General features: G+C 34.8%; 1 protein-coding gene across 1 annotated transcript; it reads right to left on the bottom strand.

Annotated features, from left to right (window-relative positions):
- Window positions 1-27,204, bottom strand: LOC143404473 (putative selection and upkeep of intraepithelial T-cells protein 1 homolog). Its single transcript, XM_076862593.2, has 6 exons — window positions 27,129-27,204; window positions 18,822-19,169; window positions 17,048-17,329; window positions 14,424-14,537; window positions 1,328-1,450; window positions 1-74 (listed from the first exon to the last, which is right to left on the bottom strand). Exons 1-6 carry the CDS (start codon window positions 27,202-27,204, stop codon window positions 1-3), a joined length of 1,017 nt encoding a protein of 338 aa, XP_076718708.2.

Genomic DNA, 27,204 nt, shown 5'->3' with positions numbered 1-27,204 from the left:
TCAGGAATTCAGTCTATGGTCAGCCAACTCCATTGCTTCAGGTCCAAGGTTAGGCCGAGCATCACGGTTGGAATCTGTGACAGAAGAAAGCTTCTTAGTTCATGGTAGCTGGGAGAGAGAGAGAGAGAGAGAGAGAGAGAGAGAGAGAGAGAGAGAGAGAGAGAATCTCTAGTGACAAAATATATTCCTCAATATATACACTTAGTAACCTACCTCCCTCAGCCATGCCCATCTGCCTACAGTTGCCACCTAGCAGAACATTCAAATGATTAATCTGTCAAATGGATTAATCTATTGATGAAGTCTGAGCCCTAATAATTGCTGAAAAGCCCCACTTTTGAACCTTCTTGTATTGGAGACCATGCCCCCAACACCTGATCTTTTGGTGACATTCCAGATTCAAACCATAACGAGTGGAGAGCCAGTATTACTTTTCCTCTGACCTCTTTCTTATACTCCTGCAATAAGTGAATAAAGGTTTGACTGGGTTGTCATTTTGTCTTGTCTTAGTTGAACAACTCAACACCTGTCTGCTCTCAGTGGGTGGTTTAGATAGAGCCAAGAATCAGTGGGTGCAAAGATGAAAACAGTAGAGAGTTCTGTGTTCCAGTTTCTGAGCCTTCTTTACTTAAGCAAAAATGATTTCTTTGTATTGTGCATGGATTTGCATTTTGTTTGAGGGGGAAAGCTGGGGAGAATAAAGACTATGTACATTTGGTTAATCATGTACATTTTTTAAAGTAGAATGCTTTAAGATTGTAGGTTATTGGTAGAACACAGAAATTAAGTGTAAAAATTCCTTCCTGGGTCACTAGTTCTATCTTCCCTTCTATTTTTACAAGAATTGACTTGAGTAAGGGAATATTTCAAAGACATGTCCTTTATCAGTATAGGTTCAGAAATGTTCCTGGTTCTGCCCCTGTAGACACTCACATGTTTCTGAAAGAGAAAACGATGATGTTAAATGTTCAATTCTGCCTTTGAGATCATTTGAGAAGAAATCATGTGTTTTTTAAAGAGCTGTGTATACAGAAGTTTCAGAGAACTGTAGATGAAACAGAGTTGACCCTTCCACGTATACTTGGGAGAGTTGTTATAACTGTGTAATCACCGTTGTGACTGACAGTGGATTTTGAGTCACTAACATTGGCACTATTAGAAATCCCAGGAACCTCAAGAAAGCTATAGTCTACAAATCCTTACATAGGACACAGTTCCTCATTCCTTCCTCCAATTATTAAGACAGAAGGACCAGAAAAGTTACCCTTCTGGACATCCAGCCATCAGTCAGAGTAACCATGCCTTCTGAATTTCCCATTCCATTTACCTCTCATTCTGAAGTAAATAAGGGAAATGAGCATGGTGATGAAGACCATCAGCACCCAGAGGGCCACAATCATATCTTCCGCCCAGATGGCATCCAATGCAAATAGTGGATCTGAATCAGGAACTGGGAGACATGAAAGAATTAGGGAGCTGCCACTCAGAAAGGAGTGCTGTATTAAAGATTTATGATAGATTTGTTTTTCAGATTACTATTATTCCATACTTTCTGAATTTGTGAGAATAGGAGAGAAGGAGGTTGAGCTACATGGACAATCCTGGACATGAGCAAGTTTGGGCTAAAGCTGGAGGAGGGCTGTGAGGTGGTGATATCTATTGTTCTATTCAATACCTTGGTGCTTGCTCTGGCTGGCCAGAGTCTGGATATGTTATGCCTTTGTTGGCTTTATCTAGTGCTGAAGGTTCTAGAAAATTATAATTCCTAATAGTTATACTGTCATCTGGAGCAGAAATTTCCCTTAAAGTGTTTTTTTCCTTGGTAATTCTATAGTGAAAAAAAAAGTCCACAGCTCATGATATTGGTTACTGTGTCTTGTGATGGTAGCACCATTGTAAAACTATGCCAATTAGAAATTGTATTACTGTGTAACAATGCCAATTAAAAATTACTTTCTGCTGGGCACAGTGGCACATGCCTATAATCCCAGCAGCTCAGGAAGCTGAGGTAGGAGGGTTGCAAGTTCAAAGCCAGCCTCAGCAATGGCGAGGCACTAAGCAACTCAGTGAGACCCTGTCTTTAAATAAAATATAAAATAGGGCTGGGGATGTGGCTCAGTGGTTGAGTGCCCTTGAGTTCAATCCCTGGTACTCCCCCCCCAAAAAAAAAACAAAAAAAAAGAAAGAAATTAATTTCCTATATAAACTATAGATAGCTAGTATCCCATTTATTAGTATAAACATTCCTAAGAAAAATAGAATAATAATGTGATCCAAAAGTTTCATGTCTGTGTATACACCCAAAGGAATTGAAAGCAGGAACTAGAAGAGATGTTGTATACCCACATTCACAGTAGCATTTGGTGTAAGAGCTAAAACAGAAAGCAACCCAAGCATCTCTCAGAGGATGCGTGGATAAACATCTTATATCAATACAAAGAAATATTGCTTAACCTTAAAAATGAAAAATATTTTGCAATATATTACAACATGAATAATCCTTGGGGACATTATGCTAAGTGAAATATGCCCATCAAAAAATGACAAATACTATATGATTCCACATATGTGAGGTACTTAAAATAGACAAAAACATAAAGAGAGAAAATAGAGTGGTGGTTGCCAGGGGCTGGAGGTGAAGACAGTGAGTTATGGTTTGATGAATATAGAATTTAAATTTGGGAAGATAAGTTTTTTGGAGATGGGTTGTGGTGATGGTTGCACAACAATATGAATGTACTTAATATCATTAAATGGTGGAGTTAAAATAATTAAAATGGTAAATATTATGTTGTGTACACTTTACCATAATAAAAAATTATTGTTTCTGCTTTTCAAGGAACAATGTTATGAAAATGAAAAGGCGAGCCAGATTGGGAGAAAATATTTGTAAAATATATATTGATTAATTATATGAGTTTAGAACATTTTATCTTTCATTTTTTACGAGGCATCTATGACTATCTATACCTTATTATATCATTTGCATTTCTTTTCATAGAAAAAATAGTGTTGGGTAACAGCTATGCGTCTACCTTCCCTGTGGTTGGCAGTTGTGTATTCTTGGAGCATCCTGCACATCTCCAGTAGGAGCCAGAGTGGGCAAAATTAATTTCTGTCCTTCAAATATAAGGAAATATAAGGGGGATATTCTGTGATCACTGCTGCTTCTGATCACCAGATGCATGGGTGGCCATCATTGTTACAATTTCCCCTCTTATTGCATGTATCTCTCTCTCCAATTGAGGTAACATCCAGGGGACTTACCCCCACTACTGCTTTGTTTTTCTCTTTTCTTTCATTATCCACAGCTTTAATGCAACTCATACAAAAATTCAGTGGCATTTGTTGCAGGAATAGAAAAGCTCATTCTAAAACTCATAGAGAATCTCAAGGAGCCCCAAATATCCACCCCCCCCAATTTTTTTTAAAGAAGAAAAAAGTTGGAGGACTCTTCTCCTGCTTTCAAAACCTACTACAAAGCTTACAGCACTTAAAACAGTGAGGACCTGGCATACAGACATGCATGTGGACCAATGGAATAGAATGCAGCCTATGTCCTTACATATTAAAAAAATGATCTTGGACAAGTTGTCAATACATTCAGTGGGGAAAGGACTCTTTTCAATAAATGGTGCTGAGGAATACTGACTATTCACATGTAAAAGATTGAGGTTGGGTCTTTATCTAATGCTGTGTCCAAAGATTAACCCTAAATGGGTATATCATTATGTATAAAAAGCATAAATGTAAAATCTGCTATTGTGTAACTCTTAGAGAAAAAACAGGCCAAGGGCTTCTTGACATTGGACTTAGCAATAGGTTCTTGGATATGGTGTCAAAGAAATCATACACAAACTGAACTGAGTGCATACAACTTTTTAAAAATTGCATCATCACAGGCTAGAGTTGTAGCTCAGTGGTAGAGTACATGCCTAGCATGTGTGAGGCACCGGCTTCAATCCTCAGCACCACATATATAAATTAAATAAAGGTATTGTGACCATGTACAACTAAAAAAAATTTAAATGCACCATTAATAGAATAAAAAAATCAGCCTAAAGAATCAGAGAAAATATTTGTAAATCTTTTATTTGATGAAGATCAACATGCAGCGCATACAGAGAATTCCTGAAACTCAAAATGAAAAACAAACAATATTCTTCAAAATTGGGAAAATGACTTGAACAACCATATTTTCATCTCACAAAAATAGAAGGGAGACCAACAGAATAGAGGGAGTGGATCAAGAGAGAGGCAGGAGGGTTGGGCATGGGGAATTACTAGGGAGTAAAATCCACTTAGTTATGCTATGTCTAAGTATGAATACCACAATGAATCATGTGTGTATACACACAAATATACATGCACTAATATATATGAATTCCAATAATTAAAATAACAATAATAGTAGTAGAGAAACTAGTAAAGTACAGCAAGAAGATGAGGGGTTGGGGGGTAGAAAAAGTACTGGGGAATGAGATTGATCAAATTATGTCATATGTATGTATGATTACAGCATGATGAATCCCATCATTATGTATAACTATGATGCACCAATAAAAATTCTCCAAAAAAAAAGACATACTAATGGTCAATAAGAACACAAGAAGATGCTTAACATCATAAACAATTAGGAAAATATAATTTGAAACTATAATGAGATACCATGTTACTCTTCTAGTTGGTTACCATATATGGAAAAAAAGGACAGTGTTGGTGTTCACAGGAAGTAATAGGAATTCTTGTGCACTATTTGTAAGGATAAAAAAAAATGGTGAAGACACTGTGGAAAACAGTATGACAGTGCCTTCAAAAATTAAAAAGAAAAATTGGACCAAGTTCCATTTCTGTATTTATATCTCAAATAATTAAATTCAGGGTCTAGAAGAGGTAGACCTGTGTTCATAGCAGCGTTATGCAAAATAATGTGCTAGTGCACAATATGCACTAGCTGTTTCAATAATTATAGTGTACATTTCTTCAATGAAAAACTTAAAATACTATAAAAGAAAGGGATGCTTGGTAGTAGCTGTTAGTAATAGTAATAGCTGTCTTAGTAGTAGCTGTCTTCTGTAAAATGAAATAATGTATTCTAGATTCAGTTATTTGTCAGTATGTGTATTTTACAAATCTTTTATTCCACTCTATAATGCCTTTTCTTTGTTGTAACAGTGTCCCTTGAAAAGTAGAAAATTTTATTTTTTAATCATAGTAAAATATATATAACATGAACTTTACCATCTTTAACAATTTTTAACTCTACAGTTCAGTTATATCACGTGCTTTCATACTATTTTTAATATATTTTCCACTTTTCACTTTCATTTTATTTTTTAATTCATGTTTTTTTCTTTTTAGTTATACATGACAGTAGAATATAATTAGACATATTTATACAAACATGGAGTACATCTTATTCTAACTGGGATCCCTGTTTTTTGGTTGTACATGATGTAGATTCACTGTGGTGTGTTCATATATGTACATAGGAATGTTAAGTTCATATTGTTTTGTAGCTATCACCTCCATTCATCTCCAGAAATTTTTTTATCTTCCAAATTGAAATTCTATATTCATCTAACAATTCCCTAGCTTCTACATCCAGTCCCTACCAGCCACCACTCTATTTTTTATCTGCATGGTTTTGATTACTCCTAGTGGCTTATACAAGTGAAACCATATAGTATTTTTTGTGAGTAGTTTATTTCATTTAGAATAATATCCTCAAAGTTCATTCATGCTTTAAGCTGAACATATTGTAAGATGTTGCAGAATTTCTAATTTCACCTCATTTGGTTTAAGACCATTTTTTTATCAGAAAAAGTTAATGAAAAAAAATCATCTGAAGAGTCCAGTCCTACTTTATGGTTTCTGCATTGTGGTTTTGTCTATGACTCTGACATATTATTAAAAAATTACTTTATCTTAATGATCATTACCTCCATACAATTTTCTTAGGGACCTCAAATACTGTGGATGGCACATTTTAAATGCTGAGTTCAACTATCCCAAACTTTTGTAATTACTAATTTAATTTCATCTTCAAGGAGAGCCAAAAAAGAAGGATCAATTTCAGGTGTCCACACACACCATGACATTAAGCGAAATTCTTATGTACTGATGGATAATTTTGAAAGAGGGTCCCTTTCTTTGCATCAGTCTCTGAAAGATATCTATGACCTACAAACATTAAGATACACTGAATCATTATCTCTAGGTTAAAGTATGGGAATAATTAGAGTAACTTATAAAGCAAAGTGCTGATGGCTAGATTTAGGAGCAAAAATAAGACTATTGAATTGAAGAAATAGAGCAGCCACCCATGCCTGCAAGGTAGGTGGACCTGCGACCAACAGGCAGAACAGGCTCAGCAGCCCACCGGCGTGGTAGTCACATCACCCCAATTGGGGGAGGGGCCAAGACGCCGCCCACGCCTGCAAGGGAGACTTTGCAACTATACAAGAGCAATATAAATATATAGGGGGAAGATTCAATAACACAACAGTTTCACCAAGCAGAAAGAAACGTGAGCAGTATGAAAAGACAAGGAAAGAAAGGACCACAAGCAATGCAGGTCAAATCAACCTTAGAAGAGGTAATATCTGCAGCAGATGAAATGTCAGATAAAGAATTCAGGATATACATGCTTCACATGATCTGGAATCTCAAGGAAGACATTAGACAGCAAAATCAGACAATGAAAGATCACTTCAACAATGAATTACATAAACAAATCCAAGAAGCAAAAGATCAACTATACGGGGAAATAGAGGTTATAAAAAACAAACAAACAGAAATCCTAGAAATGCAGGAATCAATAAACCAGCTTAAAAACTCAAATGAGAATACTACCAGCAGAGTAGAACACCTAGAAGATAGAACATCAGACAATGAAGACAAAGTATTTCAACTTGAAAAGAACATAGACAGCTCAGCAAGACTGTTAAGAAACCATAAGCAGAACATCCAAGAAATATGGCATAACATAAAGAGACCAACCTTAAGAGTCATTGGGATACAGGAAGGTATAGAGGTCCAAATCAAAGGAATGAGCAATCTGTTCAACGAAATAATATGAGAAAACTTCCCAGACTTGAAGAATGAGACAGAATCCCAAATCCTAGAAGCCTACAGGATGCCGAATGTGCAAAATCATAAGAGATCCACACCTAGACACATTATAATGAAGATGCCCAACATACAGAATAAGGAGAGAATTTTAAAAGCTACAAGAGAAAGGAAGAAGATTACATTTAGGGGTAAACCAATCAGGATAACAGCTAATCTTTCAACACAGACTCTGAAAGCTAGAAGATCCTGGAATAACATATTTCAAATGCTGAAAGAAAATGGGTTCCAACCAAGAATTGTGTATCCAGCGAAATTGAGCTTCAGGATGGAAGATGAAATTAAAACCTTCCACGATAAACAAAAGTTAAAGAATTTGCAGCTAAAAAACCATCTCTTCAAAACATCCTCAGCAAAACATTACAGGAAGAGGAAATGGAAAATAACAATGAAAACCAACAGTGGGAGGTAGTACAGTAAAGGGGAAAAAATAATCAAAGAGGAAAAACAAACCATGTTAAGTAACATAAATAAACAAATATGGCTGGAAGAACAATCCATATCTCAATAATAACCCTAAATGTTAATGGCTTAAACTCACCAATTAAGAGACATAGGCTAGTAGAATGGATCAAAAAAAAGACCCAACAATATGCTGCCTACAGGAGATGCATTTGATAGGAAAAGACATACATAGACTAAAGGTGAAAGGTTGGGAAAAATCACATCACTCATATGGACTTCGGAAACAAGAAGGAGTGTCCATACTCATATCAAATAAAATATATTTCAAGCCAAAGTTAATCAAAAGGGATAAAGAGGGACACTACATACTGCTCAAGGGAACCATACACCAACAAGACATAACAATCATAAATATATATGCCCCAAACAAGGGTGCAGCTATGTTCATCAAACAAACTCTTCTCAAGTTCAAGAGTCTAATAGACCACCATACAATAATTATGGGAGACTTCAACACACCTCTCTCACCACTGGACAGATCTTCCAAACAAAAGTTGAATAAAGAAACTATAGAACTCAATAACACAATTAATAACCTAGACTTAATTGACATATATAGAATATACCACCCAACATCAAGCAGTTACACTTTTTTCTCAGCAGCACATGGATCCTTCTCAAAAATAGATCATATATTATGTCACAGGGCAACTCTTAGACAGTATAAAAAAGTAGAGATAATACCATGCATCTTATCTGATAATAATGGAATGAAACTGGAAATCAACGATAAAAGAAGGAAGGAAAAATCATGCATCACTTGGAGAATGAATAATAGGTTACTGAGTGATCAATGGGTTATAGAAGACATCAAGGAGGAAATTAAAAAATTCTTAGAGATAAATGAAAACACAGACACAACATATTGGAATCTATGGGACACAATGAAAGCAGTTCTAAGAGGAAAATTCATTGCTTGGAGTTCATTCCTTAAAAAAAGAAAAAACCAACAAATAAGTGATCTCATACTTCATCTCAAAATCCTAGAAAAAGAAGAGCAAAACAACAGCAAAAGAAATAGAAGGCAAGAAATAATTAAAATCAGAGCTGAAATTAATGAAATCGAAACAAAAGAAACAATTGAAAAAATTGACAAAACTAAAAGTTGGTTCTTTGAAAAAATAAATAAGATCAACAGACCCTTAGCCATGCTAATGAAGAGAAGAAGATAGAGAACTCAAATTACTAGTATATGGGATGAAAAAGGCAATATCACAACAGACACTTCAGAAATACAGAAGATAATCAGAAATTATTTTGAATCCTTATACTCCAATCAAATAGAAGATAGTGAAGGCATCGATAAATTTCTTAAGTCATATGATCTGCCCAGATTGAGTCAAAAGGATATAGACAACCTAAACAGACCAATATCAATTGAGGAAATAGAAGAAGACATCAAAAGACTACCAACTAAGAAAAGCCCAGGACTGGATGGGAATAAAGCAGAGTTTTACAAAACCTTTAAAGAAGAACTAATACCAATACTTTTCAAGCTATTTCAGGAAATGGAAAAAAGAGGGAGAATTTCCAAATTCATTCTACGAGGCCAACATCACCCTGATTCCGAAACCAGACAAAGACACTTCAAAGAAAGAAAACTACAGACCAATATCTCTAATGAACCTAGATGCAAAAATCCTCAATAAAATTCTGGCGAATTGGAAACAAAAACATATCAAAAAAATTGTGCACCATGATCAAGTAGGATTCATCCCTGGGATGCAAGGCTGGTTCAATATACGGAAATCAATAAATGTTATTCACCACATCAATAGACTTAAAGATAAGAACCATATGATCATCTCGATAGATGCAGAAAAAGATTTCAACAAAGTACAGCATCCCTTTATGTTCAAAACTCTAGAAAAACTAGGGATAACAGGAACATACCTCAATATTGTAAAAGCAATCTATGCTAAGTCTCAGGCTAGCATCATTCTGAATGGAGAAAAATTGAAGGCATTCCCTCAAAAATCTGGAACAAGACAGGGATGTCCTCTCTCACCACTTCTGTTCAACATAGTTCTCGAAACACTGGCCAGAGCAATTAGACAGACGAAAGAAATTACAGGCATAAAAATAGGAAAAGAAGAACTTAAATTATCACTATTTGCAGTTGACATGAATTTTATACCTAGCAGACCAAAAAGGGTCTACAAAGAAACTATTAGAGCTAATAAATAAATTCAACAAAGTGGCAGGATATAAAATCAACACGCATAAATCAAGGGCATTTCTGTATATCAGCGACAAATCCTCTGAAATGGAAATGAGGACAACCACTCCATTCACAATATCCTCAAAAAAATAAAATACTTGGGAATCAACCTAACAAAAGAGGTGAAAGACTTATACAGTAAAAACTACAGAACCCTAAAGAGAGAAATAGAAGAAGATCTTAGAAGATGGAAAAATATACCCTGTTCATAAATAGGCAGAACTAACATCATCAAAATGGCAATATTATCAAAAGTTCTCTATAGGTTTAATGCAATGCCAATCAAAATCCCAATGGCATTTCTTGTAGAAATAGATAAAGCAATCATGAAATTCATATGGAAAAATAAAAGACCTAGAATAGCAAAAACAACTCTAAGCAGGAAGTGTGAATCAGGTGGTATAGCGATACTAGACCTCAAACTATACTACAGAGCAATAGTAACAAAAACAGCATGGTGCTGGTACCAAAACAGGCAGGTGGACCAATGGTACAGAATAGAGGACACAGAAACCAATCCACAAAACTACAACTATCTTATATTTGATAAAGGGGCTAAAAGCATGCAATGGAGGAAGGATAGCATCTTCAACAAATGGTGCTGGGAAAACTGGAAATCCATATGCAACAAAATGAAACTGAATCCCTTTCTCTCGCCATGCACAAAAGTTAACTCAAAATGGATCAAGGAGCTTGATATCAAATCAGAGACACGGCGTCTGATAGAAGAAAAAGTTGGCTACGATCTACATACTGTGGGGTCGGGCTCCAAATTCCTCAATAGGACACCCATAGCACAAGAGTTAATAACTAGAATCAACAAGTGGGACTTACTCAAACTAAAAAGTTTTTTCTCAGCAAAAGAAACAATAAGAGAGGTATATAGGGAGCCTACATCCTGGGAACAAATCTTTATTCCTCATACTTCAGATAGAGCCCTAATATCCAGAGTATACAAAGAACTCAAAAAATTAAACAATAAGAAAACAAATAACCCAATCAACAAATGGGCCAAGGACCTGAACAGACACTTCTCAGAGGAGGACATACAATCAATCAACAAGTACATGAAAAAATGCTCACCATCTCTAGCAGTCAGAGAAATGCAAATCAAAATCACCCTAAGATACCATCTCACTCCAGTAAGATTGGCAGCCATTAGGAAGTCATCAACAACAAGTGCTGGCAAGGATGTGGGGAAAAGGGTACACTTGTACATTGCTGGTGGGACTGCAAATTGGTGCAGCCAATTTGGAAAGCAGTATGGAGATTTCTTGGAAAAATGGGAATGGAACCACCATTTGACCCAGCTATTCTCCTTCTTGGTCTATTCCCTAAAGACCTAAAAAGAGCATGCTACAGGGACACTGCTACATCAATGTTCATAGCAGCACAATTCACAATAGCAAGACTGTGGAACCACCTAGATGCCCTTCAATAGACAAATGGATAAAAAAATGTGGCATTTACACACAATGGAGTATTACTCTGCATTAAAAAATGACAAAATCATAGAATTTGCAGGGCAATGGATGGCATTAGAGCAGATTATGCTAAGTGAAGCTAGCCAATCCCTAAAAAAACAAATGCCAAATGTTTTCTTTGATATAAGGAGAGTAACTAAGAACAGAGTTGGGAGGAAGAGCATGAGAAGAAGATTAACATTAAACAGGGACGAGAGGTGGGAGGGAAAGGGAGAGAGAAGGGAAATTGCATGGAAATGGAAGGAGACCCTCATGGTTATATAAAATTACATACAAGAGGTAGTGAGGGGAAAGGGGAAAAAAAACAAGGGAGAGAAATGAATTACAGTAGAGGGGGTAGAGAGAGAAGTGGGGGAGGGGGGATAGTAGAGGATAGGAAAGGCAGCAGAATACAACAGACACTAGTATAGCAATATGTAAAACAGTTGATGTGTAACTGATGTGATGATGCAATCTGTATACAGGGTAAAAATGGGAGTTCATAACCCACTTGAATCAAAGTGTGAAATATGATATGTCAAGAACTATGTAGTGTTTTGAGCAACCAACAATAAAAATTAAAGTAAAAAAAATTGACGAAATATTTTCTCTAGAAGCAGAAACAACAGTAATTTTTACTGTATTATTAATCCCATAAAATTCAGGAGGCTGGAATTCAAACCTATGATATGTGGCCCAAATGTCTATTGTTCCTATAGTTCACACAAGTATTCCTCCTCTTTGGCTAAGTATCTTAACAGCTACTGGGCTTTTGGGGAAAAAAATTTTCATCCTCTTGATCCTACATACCTCTTTGATGCTGATACAAACAGACACTGAGTACGACATCTACAACCACTGAAGAAATAATTATTATTGAACCCACTAACAGAGGAGAATTCCAGCTGCAGCATCCACCTGAAGAAAAAGAGATGTTAATAATCACTGGTTACTGGTGGGAGACACTTTGGATTTGGGGGAAAGGACAAAAGAAAACAACAACTATATTTTGATGCCATCTCCAGTATTGATTAAGAACAGGACTAAGGATTAGGACTGAAATATCAGAGAGCTGTTGATGATAGGTAAAAGGGATGGGAGAGGTGTTGGGCTGAGGCTAAACAGGTCTGGAGGAAAGAAACAAATCTTACTCTACCTAGCCCATCAATCAATGGGCCTCATTAGAGAGCAGGATATGGGATTTTAAGGTCTTTAAATACAAGAATATCACAAGTGAATGACCTTCAGATAACACATTATTTAAAATCTTCTTTATCTCAAATCATGGTAGTATCATTTGGCTGTCTCTTCTCTTCGTGGAGTTATTTCATGCTGTGAAGGCTTACTACTATGGTTTGCCCATTCTTCTGCTAGAGGGTTAAATGAACAGTTCAACTTAGTGATTAAAATATAGGATATGAGTGTCCATGTGGTTTATATTCAAACTTATTTCCTACCATTATCACCTTTGTGATTTTAGGTGCAATACAACTTTGAAATACCTAATTTTCATCATATGGAAAAATGGGGATAGTAATAACATCTAGTTCAAAGTACATTGTAGAGGTCAAATTCCTTAATAATTGTGAAGTTACTGGAATAGGCCTTGTTAATAGTAAAAACTTAGTAAAGTGTTTGACTTTCATGGTGATAATGCCTACCATAGAATGACTCTGCCACCTTGAAAATGATTCATTTCAAATGATTCAAGAACACCTTCTAGATAAAGATTAATAAATGTTAGGAGTTAAAATTATGCCAGAAGGGAATAGTTGAATAACTGGAGGCAGTTTGCTTTGTAAAGATCAATGTAGAAAGATCTTTCACTATAATATCTAAAGAGTTATCTAGAACAACACGTTTCCTTAGAAGTCTCAATAAAGCACAAGATACTAGAAGGAAGTATGCAATAAAAAAGGAATTACATTAAAAGGTGTAATGAAGGAGAGGAATAATTTAAAAAATCCTTGAAACTTGGATGCTGTCAATAAGCAGATAAGCTACTAAACAAAAATTTACTTTAGTGAAACAGCAACTAGCAGGAGCTAAAGTTGTGGATTTGTGGCTCTCTGGTGCGTGGGTTCTTCCCAAGCCCCATGGACACAGTAATGGAAAATGGCAGCCATTTAAATCAAATAACAGAGTTCAGGGCAGAAGAGCAGGTAGAAATGAAAAAGGAGAGATCCATCAAGTTGGGAGAAATGCAGAAGAACCGAGACCCATATCCTCAGCTGACTACTTGGTTTGGGAGGAGTCCTAGGGGATCTTATCTGATTGTTAAAGACAGGGTACCAGAGTGGGTATGTGAACTTGAGGCTTTTTAAATCGAGTCTGGAATTATTTTTCTCAAATACATCCAAAGACATAGTTTATGTAAAAATTTCTCTTCTAGTCATATGAACGAGCATATCATCTACTTTGGCCTACTGGCTTGTGCATATTGGGCATGACCTTGTCATTTTGTCTGGAAATCTGATGTCTTTCTTCCCAGGGGAAAGACTCCTCTCCTAGCCTGCCTAGAAATGACATCCTGTCCTGCAATGCTGTATGAGGAAATGAATCCAGGAGGCTGCTCTTGAGCCAATCTAGAATTCTGCTATGCCATTTTGAATGTTTTGGTATGTTGTAGACCTTTATTGAGTTGGTGCTTTCCAATCCTGAATGGACATTTATTGTGTATACTGAATTTTATTGTGAATCCTTCAATTCCACTTCCCCCTATAGCATAATTTAGAATGAATGAAAACTTTTTCAGTGGTGAGTGATCTCTCTGAAGCCTTTTCATGGCAATATACAGTTTGATACTTTATTTTCTGTCCCTGAGAAGGACATTTCCAAGGGAGAAGTATGTATTAATGGTGTTAGATGTTGTTAAAATCTTTCCAAGCTTGTTTGCCTATCTATTACCATAAAAAAGAGGTTTCGGCTTGTATAAGGTGCAAGAAGCTCAGGTTTCCAGATAAATAACACTGTAAGCAGCTCAGCAACAAGAAAAAAATATCTAGGACCAAGGAATTGGTGTAGGATATATATCTAACCCCAAGAGTTTAGAATGTCTCAGGTAGACAGACTTGGGAAGAAAGAGCAGCTTTAGCTCTTTGCCCTCTTCCACTTTGCATCTCTCATTCTTCAAACCTACTTACCTTGTTCCTGTTGGCAATAGAATACAACACTGGGGAATGCAATAGAGGATATCAGCACAGTCACAAGTGTAATTATAATTATTATCCAAATTTTCTTCTGTGAAAATAGTTCATCTGAAATGGAGAGTTACAAATCTTACCTCTTAGGAAACTTGGGGTGAAGGACCCACCCAATTAAAAATGATGATTCATCCAAAGCATAATCCAATTCAAGATCCCTTCTCCCTGGAATATTAAACCTAAGCCAGTTTGGAGAGGCATTTATGACTGGGTAGGTGAAAAGGAGGATTGGGTCTAGAATGAGGCTGAGTCAGGCTGAAACCCACTCTCTGTATTTCTTCCCATGCATTCTGTTTCATGAGCTCCTTGGGTAAAAGAAAGAGGTAGTGCTAAGTTCTTCCTCCTTAAACTCCCACCCAAGACTCAGATGCAGTTTTTCCAGGACTATAACAAGGTCACTCCCAACTCAAGCCTGCCTTCAGTCCTCTTGTCTAAACTATCAGAATATGTGCAGTTCTGAATTTGTCAATGTACTTTTTGGGTCTGGCATTATTCTTCTCAAATACATCCAGAGACATAGTCTATGTAAAATTTTCTCTTCTAGTCATATGGACAACATCTACTTTGGCTTACTGGCTTGTGCATATTGAGCGGACCAAGATACCCATGGTGTTGTGACTAATCCTGTATCCAGATATCCACCCTGTCCTCCTACTGCAACCCAATGAGGTCAAAACAGACCTTTGTCTGCTCACAAGTCAGGCAGGGACAGAGTCCCATGTAAGATATTTTCTTTATCATAAGTTCTGACTCTTTCCATATGTTCTGATATTCATGAATGGAACATCAGATCTCCCTGAGATGTCTATATTTTCTAGAACTGAAAATTATTTCCCAAAGTTTGTGTTAATTATAATTCTTTTTAAAAATATAAGTTTGTAGAAAAGTACATGTCTACTTTAAGCAAGTGCTAACTCAAAAACATGTCTCATTATTTACGGAAGTTGCAATTAAATTAAATATTTTCCCTTCTATATCTGCCATGAACTATAGGGACAGAGAGTAGATAGATCAATCTTTCTTTATTTTATATAACAGTTTGTCCTTCTGTTTCTAACACAATATAATATGAAGCCTAGTTTTTGAATACCAAATGAGAAAATAAATGTAAAAGTGTTTGAATAAAGCAAATTGCTAAAACTGTTGGAAGAATTAATATTCTTATTATAATATACATGAGTTACAATATGCTTCTCAGCTTCTGGTTCCAACACTAATTTTATGAACTCATACAAACACTAATATATACATATATAACTAGTAGTTTACAAGATACTTTTTTGGTTTTATTTCAGTCATTTAAGTATAGGTTATTGATTGTCTAAATACTATATGCCATACAATATTTGAAGCAGTTGGGGGAGTGTCTAAGTTAATAAAACCAACAAAAATTCCTACCTTTATGTTTCGAAGAGAAAAATAGATAAGAGAAAATAAAATAATTACGCTATGCCATGGGTTAAAAAGTAATGATACTAAAAATAAAAAATTAAAGAAGTATGAGGAGATAGGAGACCCCAGGTGATAGGAAGCAGGTTACATTTTTTTTCAGGTTGGTTTGTGGAACAAGTTCTTATTAAGAAGATTAGAGTTTAGCATAGACTTTAAGGAGACAAGGAAGGTTAGTGAGATTTACAGCATTGTAGGAAGAGGGAACAACTAGAGCAAAGACCCCACAGCAGGAGCTCATCTGCACAGATGGGGGCAGCAAGGAGTCTGTGTGACTCCAGAGTGGACAAAGGAGGACACCAGGAGCTGAGTCAGATAGGCAATGGGAACACAGACAGTCATGTAGGACGTTGTGTGGCATTTTACTCTGAATAAAATGGGGAACAATTGCAGGGTATTGAAAGAGGGTAGTGTTTTATGTCTCATATTTGAGATGGGTCCTGATGTCTGCATGTTGAGCTAAGCCATGTGAGTAAGAACAGACGTGGGACTCTTTCAGGGGCTACGGCACTGCATCACTCAGTGGGGGATGGGGTCTGACTTGGAGGGCAGTAGCGAGGTGGTGAGAAGTGATGAGACACCAGGTATTTATTTTAGAGCTAGATATGGTGTTATTTCTTGACAGATACTATGTAGAATATGAGAAAAGAATTGGAGTCAAGGATAAGTTTAAGAAGTTTGTTCTGAAAAAATTGAAAATATGAAGTGTGATTGGGAAGGTAGTAAACTAAACCAAGAGTATAGTTTTATACACTTGGCATGAGGTACCCACTGGACTATGTTGAGATGCTGAGATGAAGATGAGAACAGAGTGGGAAGGGGTCTGACCTGAAGATAAAATCTGAGAAGCCATCATTAGACCAGGAGGCAAGATGAACTCATTAGAGAGTAAAGGCTGAAAACCTATGCCCTGGGAAATCCAATATCAAGAACACATTGAAAACTAGTGAATGTAGGAAAGAGAAGAAGAAAGACAACAAGCAAAATGATGAATAAATCCAAGAGAATGCCTAATGCCTTGGAAACAAAGTGAAGAAAGCAAGTGAATTTTTCTGTTTTGTTTATACTTCCTGTGACATTAGCTATCATTTGAAGAACAAATACACAGATCTCACCTGCTAAGACAATGCTTGTTCTTTCCTCTTGGCCAGTTAGAGGGTTTCTAAGGTAGCAAGCAACGTTTCCAGAGTGGGCATCCCTGAGAAGAAGGGTCATCTTCATGTTGAACAATTTGTCTCTATCCTGTGAGTGAGATTTTGATGTAGGTAGGAGTATGTCTCCTCTGCTGTCTCTCCATTCCATTTGAGGCTGTGGGAACCAACCTCCTGAATGACATTCCATAATAAGACCTTTGGTATTAGGAGGATGCACAAAAATCTGTATGTCTGAGCTTGTAGCTGGTTGGATATGAAGGGGGAAGACAATATTTATAGGTAAAGGGAAGAGGAACATAGTAGCGAAACAAAAATCCAAAGGAAAACCAAATAAGCCAGGCAAAAGGGTTACACCATACAAAGAACATCTTGTTCTAAATAAGTTAGGGGATAAAATGACTCTTTGTTTTATTTATTTATTTATTCATTCATTCATTCAATCAAAAATGTTGATTAGTTATTAACTAAATCTTAGAGGCTTACATGGGTCCTTGGATTGCTAAAATGATTACATTATGATTATATAACTATTATAAGATTACAGACCTCATAGGTATATGGCTTAATATCTTTTATTCTATCTTCATCATGAGTCACTTTTGAGCCACCATAATCAATTATAAATAATTGATTACAGTATGAATCCAAGTTTGCAACTTAAACTGAAACGTTATGTGTTCATTATATATAACAGGTATTTATATATAATATGTCTTGCATAAACAGGTAATATACTGATCAAACTACATATTCATTTAGAGAAAAAAAACTTTTGAAAAATTTCAAGGTATTGCCTGAGACATAACACTTGACTAATGTGTGGACAAAGGAAGAATTAGTAGAGATTTAAAGTGTAACCCAAAAGCAGATCTGTCCAATAAGACTTTCTGCAATAAGAGAAATAGTCTATACCTGTGCTGATAGAGTAGCTATGTGCTACATGAGAATAATTACCTGGAATGGAGTCAGTGAGATTTTAGAACTGGAAATGTAATTTTTATTTCTTTAACTTTGATAAATTTAAACATAAATTTAGACAATCACCTCATATTGGATAGCTCAAATCTAGACTGCAGAGTCAGGGGGTATATAATGCCCAATAAGTATATTAAACATGAGTGGGCTGGAGTCCTACATTTGGGTGCTCACATATATGAAATTCCATATCCCTTGCATTTCTCTGTCATTTGGAATAATTTAAAGGATGAGGAGCTTGACTTAAATACTATGAATTTGCATCCCATACAGATACAGCATATCTATCTGAGGACATTGAAGATTGTAGATAAAGATTTTTTTCAAATAGGTTTAAGAAAATTAACTTAGCACTAAATAGTCAGTGAATTGAGTCTGGGAGAAGTGACAATAAAATTACCATTAAGGAGACTTTTGTAAAGCTTCAGGTAGCTTGTAAAATTACATTTTACTAAAGTGCTACCAGAAATAACTGAAAACATAAACAAATCTTAAAAATGGATCTATTGGTCTTTTAGAAGTCTACAATGTATGTGGACATAAAAAGAAGGTATTTGGTGATAGAGTTGTTGTCTTCACAGTTTTCACCCTTGATCATCTACTCTTTCCAGTTCAAAAACTAAATGCATGAATTTGAACTTGCTAACCAAATTATGTAAAAAGGAAATAGTCTGAAACACTTGAGAGTTTTTCTAATGCTGAGCCACAGATGGGTTGAGAATCACAGATGCAGAGAAACCTCAAAGGGATCAGTCCTTACCTGTGACCTTCACTTCTGTGATGTCCTCTTCATAGAAATCTCCATCTCTGAAGAAGCAGTGGTACTGCCCATCGTCATCAACACTGACATTAAAGATCCTGAGGGTCACTTTACCTTCTCCAATGGCATCTTTCAGGAGTTCTGTCCGCTCCACATACCTGGAGGTAGTTTCTCCATACAGGTCTTTACCCGCCTTGTACAGGTAAATAGGTTGTGTGTAGCGGTCACGGAACCAGCGGATCTCCATGTGTTGCGCACTCTGTGGTGGAGACAACTGGCAGCTGAGCTCAACTTCTCCACCAAATGGAGCCAGGATTGGCCCCTTTATGCCTTTCACCATGAATTGTTCTGGGAAGGGAAACAATAACCAAAAGGTGAGAGCATGAGTTAGGACACACCTTCTACTCAAATCATTATCATCCCTCTCTCTCTCTCTCCTCTCTCTCTCTCACAAACACAGACACACACACCTTTATTGAGAGTCAAATATTTTGTTCACTCTGAAGACATTTTAACTTAACCCTTGACTTGAGTAGAGTTCATGAAATTATTTACCTTAAAAAATATGAAAATATGGCTTCATTGCTGCGAAATGGTTTGTCTTTGTTAGGAAAAAGTTTAATAGTTGCTTCTTATTCCATTCTATTTGTTCATCCTTTGTAAACCTGTCTCAGACTGCTTTTAATATTTGCTGCACTTTAACTATAATGAATGTATCCCTTTTTCTAGATAATTTTCACAGGGCTTCTTGAATTGGAAGATTCTTATTTTTTTTCAATTCTAGAAATTTCTACTCATTGCATGTTTAATTTTATTTCTCTTATCTCTATATTCTTTATAACGTAACTGTCTCAGCTGTTTTAGGAATTACCAGGAAGACATCCCAAAGTACCACCACCTTCTCCTCCAAGATTCATTTTTTGTTTTCCCTTTTTGGTGCAACTTGGCTACAGTACATGTTCTTTCAGGCAAGAGACTCAGAAACTCTCAAGGTTGACGGAATAAGATGTGAGAATACTCTCAAGGTTGACTGGAATAAGATGTGAGAATACGGGGCATTTTAGACTCTCCCATTTTCGTCTCTTGCACCACTCATTAAAGGGAGAATTGAAAGCAGTTGTTCTCACAGTACTCTCCAACATCCCACATGATGGCCACCTTACTCTCTCAATATCTTCTGTGATATCACCACTTAATCAAAATGGCCAAATCAATTTAGGTTTTTTTCACCCTTGGAGGCTTAACAGTCTCAAGTATCAGTGTGTGATTGATCAATTTATATTTAATACATTTATATTAAAAATTATTTTGTAAATGTGAAGGAATGCTACATTAGGTGCTGATAGTTCGATCTCTAAATTATTGTATGCCTATATAACAAATCTTTGGGGATAGTTTCATATGTTTGAGCATTGCTAGTGAAGTTAATCTTCTTTCCTTAAACAATTAGACTCTTATTTGGATCTCTAAAATACAGATTATTTTGTGTGTGTTTTAAATGCACGTGTTACAGACAAAATAATTGCAAAGAGTGATTATACATTGGCTGCCATGTTTACCTTCACATCTACTTCAAAATAATAATGATGAGGGGTTAAATCATTTCATTGTTATTCTCTACTAGTTTTTATATATAACTAGACAAATAATTTGCTACATTTTCATCTTTATTTTTTTATTTGTTGCTTTTAGATATACATGATAGTAAGGCATATTTTGACATATTATACATACATGGAGCACAACACATTCCAATTAGGATCCCATTCTTATGATCATACACAATATGGACTTACACTAGTTGTGTATACATTTATGTATACATTTATGAGAAAAGGATAGTTGTGTTCAATTCATTCTCCTGTCTTTTCTATTCCCTTCACCCTCCCTTCCTTTCATTCCACTTTGATTAATCCAATGAACTTCTATTCTTTCCCTCCCTACCCTCCCTTGTTGTAGGTTAACATCCACATATTTATTTTTATTTTTGCTTTTTAGATACACATGATAGTAGAGTGTATTTTGACATATAAGTTCTTTTTTTTTTTAAGACTGGGGATTGAACCTGGGTGCTTTCTGCCACCAAACTACATCCCTAGTCCTTTTAATTTTTTTTTTTTTGAGACAGGATCTCACTAAATTTCTCAAGCTGGGCTTGAACTTGCTATCTTCTTGCTTCAGCCTCTTAAATATCTGGGATTGCAAGTGTGTGCCACTGTGACCAGATACATACATATATGTGTGCACATGCATGTGAATGTGTTAGAATAAGAATAAAAATTATATGAGTATATTCTTATATAAGTGTATATATACATATATATATTCTTAAAGTTGTATAATACTTAATTTAATAATTTTTCAGGTTATAACAATCTCACAGGCAACAGAGAAAGGAAGAAAATACTCAAAGTCAAAATAGAAAATATTAGAGCTTTTCCTATTAAAATCAACAATGCAGAAAGAATAACTCAGTCTAAGAATTTGAGGCCACCAAAATAAAAATCTTTGAACTATTTTAAAAAGAAAACATGTATATAAACTTCTTTTTATCTATTTTTAAATTGGTGCATGTTAATTACACAGATTGATGAGTTTCATTGTGGCATATGGTACATGCATGTAACATAATTCGATCAAGTTCACTCCCCAATAACTCCTCTTAATTTCCCCTCTTCCATCACCCTTATTTTCTTCCTATACTCTATCAGTCTTCCTTCTACTTTAATATTTTTGAACATAACTATCCTTTTCTCCCCCCACCTTTTTTTTCTCACTAACTTCCACATATGAGAGATAACACCTGGTACTCCACTTTCAGTCTGGCTTATTTTTGCTTAACATGATGTTCTCCAGTTCCATGCATTTTCCAGCAAATGATATCACTTAGTTCTTCTTTATGGTTGATAAAACTTTGTGTGTATGTATGTATGTGTACGCATATATGTGTACATGTAAGTGTGTATCACATTTTCTTTATCCATTATTCTGTTGAAAGACATCAAGGCTGATTGTTTGACTTTCGTGAATTGTGCTGTGATAAACATGGGTATTCATGTGTCCTTAAGTATGGAAACTTTCATTCACTGGATAAATACCAATGGTGGATAGCTGAATCATATGATAAATTTTTGAGAAACCACCATACTGATTTCCATAGTGGCTATACTAATTTATATTCCCACCAAAAATGGACAAGATTTCCTTTTTCCCTGCATCCTTACTGGTCTTTATTATTATTTGCATTCTTGATGGTTGGCATTCTAACTAGAGTGAATCTCAGTGTTTTGATTTGCATTTTCCTGATGGCCAAAGATGTTGAATATTTTCCATGTAATTACTGATCATTTGTACTTCTTTTGAGACGTTTCAGTTCAGTTAATTTGCCCACTTATTGATTTGGTTATTTGTATTGTGATGCCTTCAGCTCTACTCTTTTTGATCAGGATTGCTTTGGCTATTCTGGGTGTTTTGTCTTTTAAAAATTTTGTAATTGCTTTTCCTAGTTCTATGAAGAATATCATTGGTGTTTTTATGGGTATTGCTCTATAGATCAACTCTTGGTAATATGTCCATTTTAACAATAATTATTCTCCCTATCCATGAATATGGGAGGTTTCTCATATTCTGATATCTGCTTCAATTTCTGCATTTCAAAATTTTCTTTATAGAGGTTTTTCACCTCCTTTGGTAGATGTAGTCTTAGGTATTTTTTAATCTATTATAGATGTAATTATTTTTTAATTTCTTTCTTAGAAGATTCATTATTGGTATATAGAAAAACTATTTGTTGTTATACATCGATTCAGTATTCTGCTTCTTTTCTGAATTTATTTATCAGGGTTACGTGTCATTTGAACCAATGTTTAGGGTCTTCTAAGTATATGATTGCAGCTGCCAATAGGGGTAATTTGACTTCTTCCTTTCCTATTATATCCCTTTATTTCTTCCCCTTGCCTAATTGCTCTGGCTCAAATTTCAAGGACTATAGTGAAGAAGAGCCTTGATGTCATTCAAAAACAGCAGCTATCCTTATCTCAATCCTGAATTTGAAAAAAAAAATGCTGTTTTTCTCCATTCAGTATGATGCTGAGTTTGGTTTTGTCATATATAGCCTTTATTATGTTGAAGGATTTTCCTTCTATACCTACTTTCTTCATGGACTTTATTATGAAGGAATGTTCAATTTCATCAAATGCTTTTTCTGCATCTATTGAAATGGTTATGTTTTCTTTCCTTGATTCTATGTATGTTCTATACTACATTTATTGATTTGTATACATTGAACCATCCTTGCACTTCTGGAATAAAACCAATTTGAAAATGTAATATGTATATTTTAATAATGGTTGAATTTGGTTTGCAAGTATCTCTTTCTTTCAGTTAGTTTGGCTAAGTTTTTACCAATTTGTTTATTTCCCCCCCAAAAAACCCAACTATTTATTTCATTGATCATTTGTATTTTTTAAATATTTTTTTTAAAGAGAGAGAGAGAGAGAGAGAGAGAGAATTTTTTGATATTTATTTTTTTATTTCGGCGGACACTACATATTTGTTTGTATGTGGTGCTGAGGATAGAACCCGGGCTGCATGCATGCCAGACGAGCGCACTACCGCTTGAGCCACATCCCCAGCCCCAATCATTTGTATTTTTATTTTACTTTTTATTTCATTAATTTTAACTCTGATGTTTATGATTTATTTCATATTTCTAGTTTTGGTATTGTGTTGTTCTTGTTTTTATAAGTCATTGAGATGTATCATTAGTTTGTTTTTTCTGAGATCTCTCTGATTTTTTTAAATGTAGGCACTAATATATATAAACCTCCCTCTTAGAACTGCCTTTGCTGTATCCCATAAATTCTGATATGTTTTATTAATATTTTGGATTCCAAGAATTTTTAAACCCATCTCCACAGTTTCTTCAGTGATCCACTTATCATTCAAAAGTAACTCTTTCATACATTTGTATAATTTCTGTGTTTTTTCATTGTTGATTTTTAATTTTATTTTATTCTGATCTGAAAAGATGCAAGAGATCATGTAAAATAGCTAAGGTTTGCTTTTTGGCTTAATACATGATCACTTTTGGAGAAAGTGCCATGAGTTTCTGAAAAGAATGTGTATTAAGCATTTTTTTGGATGAAATATTTTGTAGATTCTTGTTAAATTTATTTGGGCTATATTAGAGTTTAAATCTGATGTGTCTTTCTTGATTTTGTGCCAGAATGACTTGTTAGTGAGAATGGGGTAGTGAAGTACTCCACTATTATTGTATTGGGAACTGTCAGTCCCTTTGTATCAAGTAATGTTTGTTCTATGAAATTAAGTGCAGTAACATTTGGGGAATAAATAATTATATTTTTGTTAGATTGTTTCCTTTACCAGTGGTTTCCTTTATCAAATATTTTGACATTCCTTGTCTGTTCTGAATATTTTTGGCATGAAGTCTGCTTTGTCTGTATATGGGATTAGCTAATCCTGCTTAGTTTTGGAGTCCATTTGCATGGGATATCATTTTGCATCCTTTCACTTTTCAGTCTCTGAACATCTTTGCCTGTGAGATGTGTTTCTTGGGACAATATACTGTTGGGTCTTGCTTTTCAATCCAGTATTCTATTCTATATCTTTTAATTGGAGAATTAAGACCATTTGAACTTATAAAGAATTAAGACCACTTGAACTTGTTATTATAGGGGTCATTTTGTTTCATTTTTCATATTTGAACCATGACTAATTCTCATTTGCTTATCTATTTTTCTAATGGAATTTATTCTTTTCTCTGATCTCTTGGTTATCTTTATCTTCCTCTTCTGTGTGTATCTTCTCCCTTAGATCATTCCTTGGAACTTTGATCATTGTTTTTCAATATTGTTTAGTTGTCACTGGATCTGTATTTTATTTATTTATAGGTGGTGCTGTAACTTGAACCCGGTGCCTCACACATGCTAAGCAAGCGTTCTGCCACTGAGTTGCAACCTCAGCCCAGAACTTTGATCATTTTGACAATCAACTTTTTAAATTTTTTCCTGAGATTTCTTCTACTTCATTGTCTATGGGTTCAACTATTGGAAAGTTATAAAATTTTGGAGACATGTTTGCATATTTCTGTTTTGATATTTGAATATCCGCTGGGCTAGATATATCTTCTACTCTTATGTCAGAGACTTTTTTAATGAATTATTTTGTCTTTACCATGTGCCCTAGGCTGTGGGTAAATCTCAGCATAAAAGCAACTTCTCAACATATTCACGCTACTGTGATCAATCCCTAACCCTTCTTTGAGAAGACATAATAATCTTGAGTAAGTGACCATTTGAGAGTAAAATATATACTAATAATCTATAAAAACTTATATAGAAAATGATCTTTGTAGCTCCACTCATCCAAAAGTGAAAATGGGAATAACACTATAGTAGGTTGTAAAGTTGGATATTGAAGAAAGTAAAATTAATATTTAACTTTGCTGAGTAGCTGATCTCTCACTGCTTTTACTCCAGACTGGAGGAGCTGGCATTTGTATAGCCTGCTTTTGATCCACCATCTTGATCTTTCAATCTCTGGAAGTTTTTTATATAGGAGCTCTATTTTTAAATAACTACTGGGTATGGAATATATCTACAAAATATTAAAGTTTATCGCATAAATATAATCATCTTTTTGAAATCTGAAATTAGTTCATGAAGAGATCTCAATGGAACAGAGTTTAGAAACTCAGACACACTGGAAATTTGGTTTATGACAAAGATGACTTCTGGAATCAGTGGAGGAAGTTGAGTTAATCAGGGGAAAGGACAACTGATTAATTATTTTTGGACAAAAATAATGTAGGATTTCTCTCAATCCTTGTATAAAAAGAGAAAATGTTAATAATAAGTGAAACTGTGTGTGTGTGGAGGGGGGAAGATGGCAATAAGGGAGTGGGTTTATATGGGAACTCCATACACTTCCTGTATAATTTTTTCATGAACCTGAAACTGATTTAGAAAATAGCTAAAAATTAAAAGTTAAAAATAAAAATTAAGTGAGTTAAAAATTAAAAGTCAATTAGGAAAAAATGGAGGACAAAATAAATAACAACTTTGGCAGGCAATTTTGCAATCAATGAAATAAAATTAAAATTCAAAACAAAATAAATTTTATATATCCAAAATATGATTTAAAAATATAATAAATTATAAACTTGTCATAAACATAGGGAACAGATAAAACAGATTAAAAATCAAATCAATGGTTAGTCTTTTCTTTGTTGCTTTTTATGAATGCCTAACAATGAAGAGGAAATAAGAATTTAGAAAATAAACAGGAAGTTCAGAGAAAAAGAAAATACAAAATTTTTGGAAAGATACTCAACCATACTCATTAATAAGAAACTAGAAAGTAATCAATGTAAAATCCTATTTTTCAACAATAAGTTTGGAAAAGATAAAAAACTTTGATACCTGTAACATCTACCTGACAAACTCACATATGCTATTTGGCAGAAGTTATAGACAGAATAACATTTTCAATATAATAATAAAATAGTGCATAAACTATGGTCAGCAGTTCTACTGGAAATACTTTGTATGTTCACACTTTTAAGTTATGCTTAAAACAGGTACAATGATATTTGTGGAATTTTTTATTTTAATTAACAAAAGTCTGAATCCCACCTAATGTTTATCAGTAAGATGTTTTTCATCTAACATGCAGCTTTTACTAGAAATTTCTACACTTTTATGTCATTTGTTGTCTTAGAATTTTATGGATCTCTAAATACCTGTATTTATTTCTGCCTTGTCTAGATTCCTTGACAAATGCAGATTCCCATCCTCTATCAAGATCCCTCTAGTCTGTTTCATCTTTCCTTATCTTATTCTACACTGTTCTGAAAACACACAGGGATTCCAAGATGGATCCACTCTTGGCACCACTTCCTCTCTGCAAAAGTAATACATAAATCATGTCTCCTCAACATGAAAGCTTCTCAAGGGCAAGTTTTAATTTATCTTTATTTGTTTTTCCTTCCTGGAACCTAGTACAAATCTGAGTAAAGAAAACTTGCTCATATGTAATGTTTTGAAGAACTAATAAAAATAAATAAATAAAACAAAAATTTTTAAAAAAGAAAACTTGCTCATTAGGAACAATTAATTCTTCCTAAATATAAGCTGTATCCTATGGTGCTCATCTTCATATCATTACTACATATTAAACCTTAGAAGCAATTGTCAAAAAATAAATAACTTATTTTTGAGATTGTCCTTGCTTTTTCTGGCAAACTTCATTTTTCTTATGTTTGTAAGGACAAGTGAGAGATCATACCTGAACTTGGTGTAACCATCTGAAGGAGGTACAAGACAAAAAAGAGTCTGCAGAAAAGTACCCTTGTAGTTTCCAT

The sequence above is a fragment of the Callospermophilus lateralis genome, chromosome 7 (assembly GCF_048772815.1).
Source record: "Callospermophilus lateralis isolate mCalLat2 chromosome 7, mCalLat2.hap1, whole genome shotgun sequence".
NCBI classification, from domain to species: domain Eukaryota; kingdom Metazoa; phylum Chordata; class Mammalia; order Rodentia; family Sciuridae; genus Callospermophilus; species Callospermophilus lateralis.
This window is presented reverse-complemented; position numbering and strand designations above follow the sequence as displayed.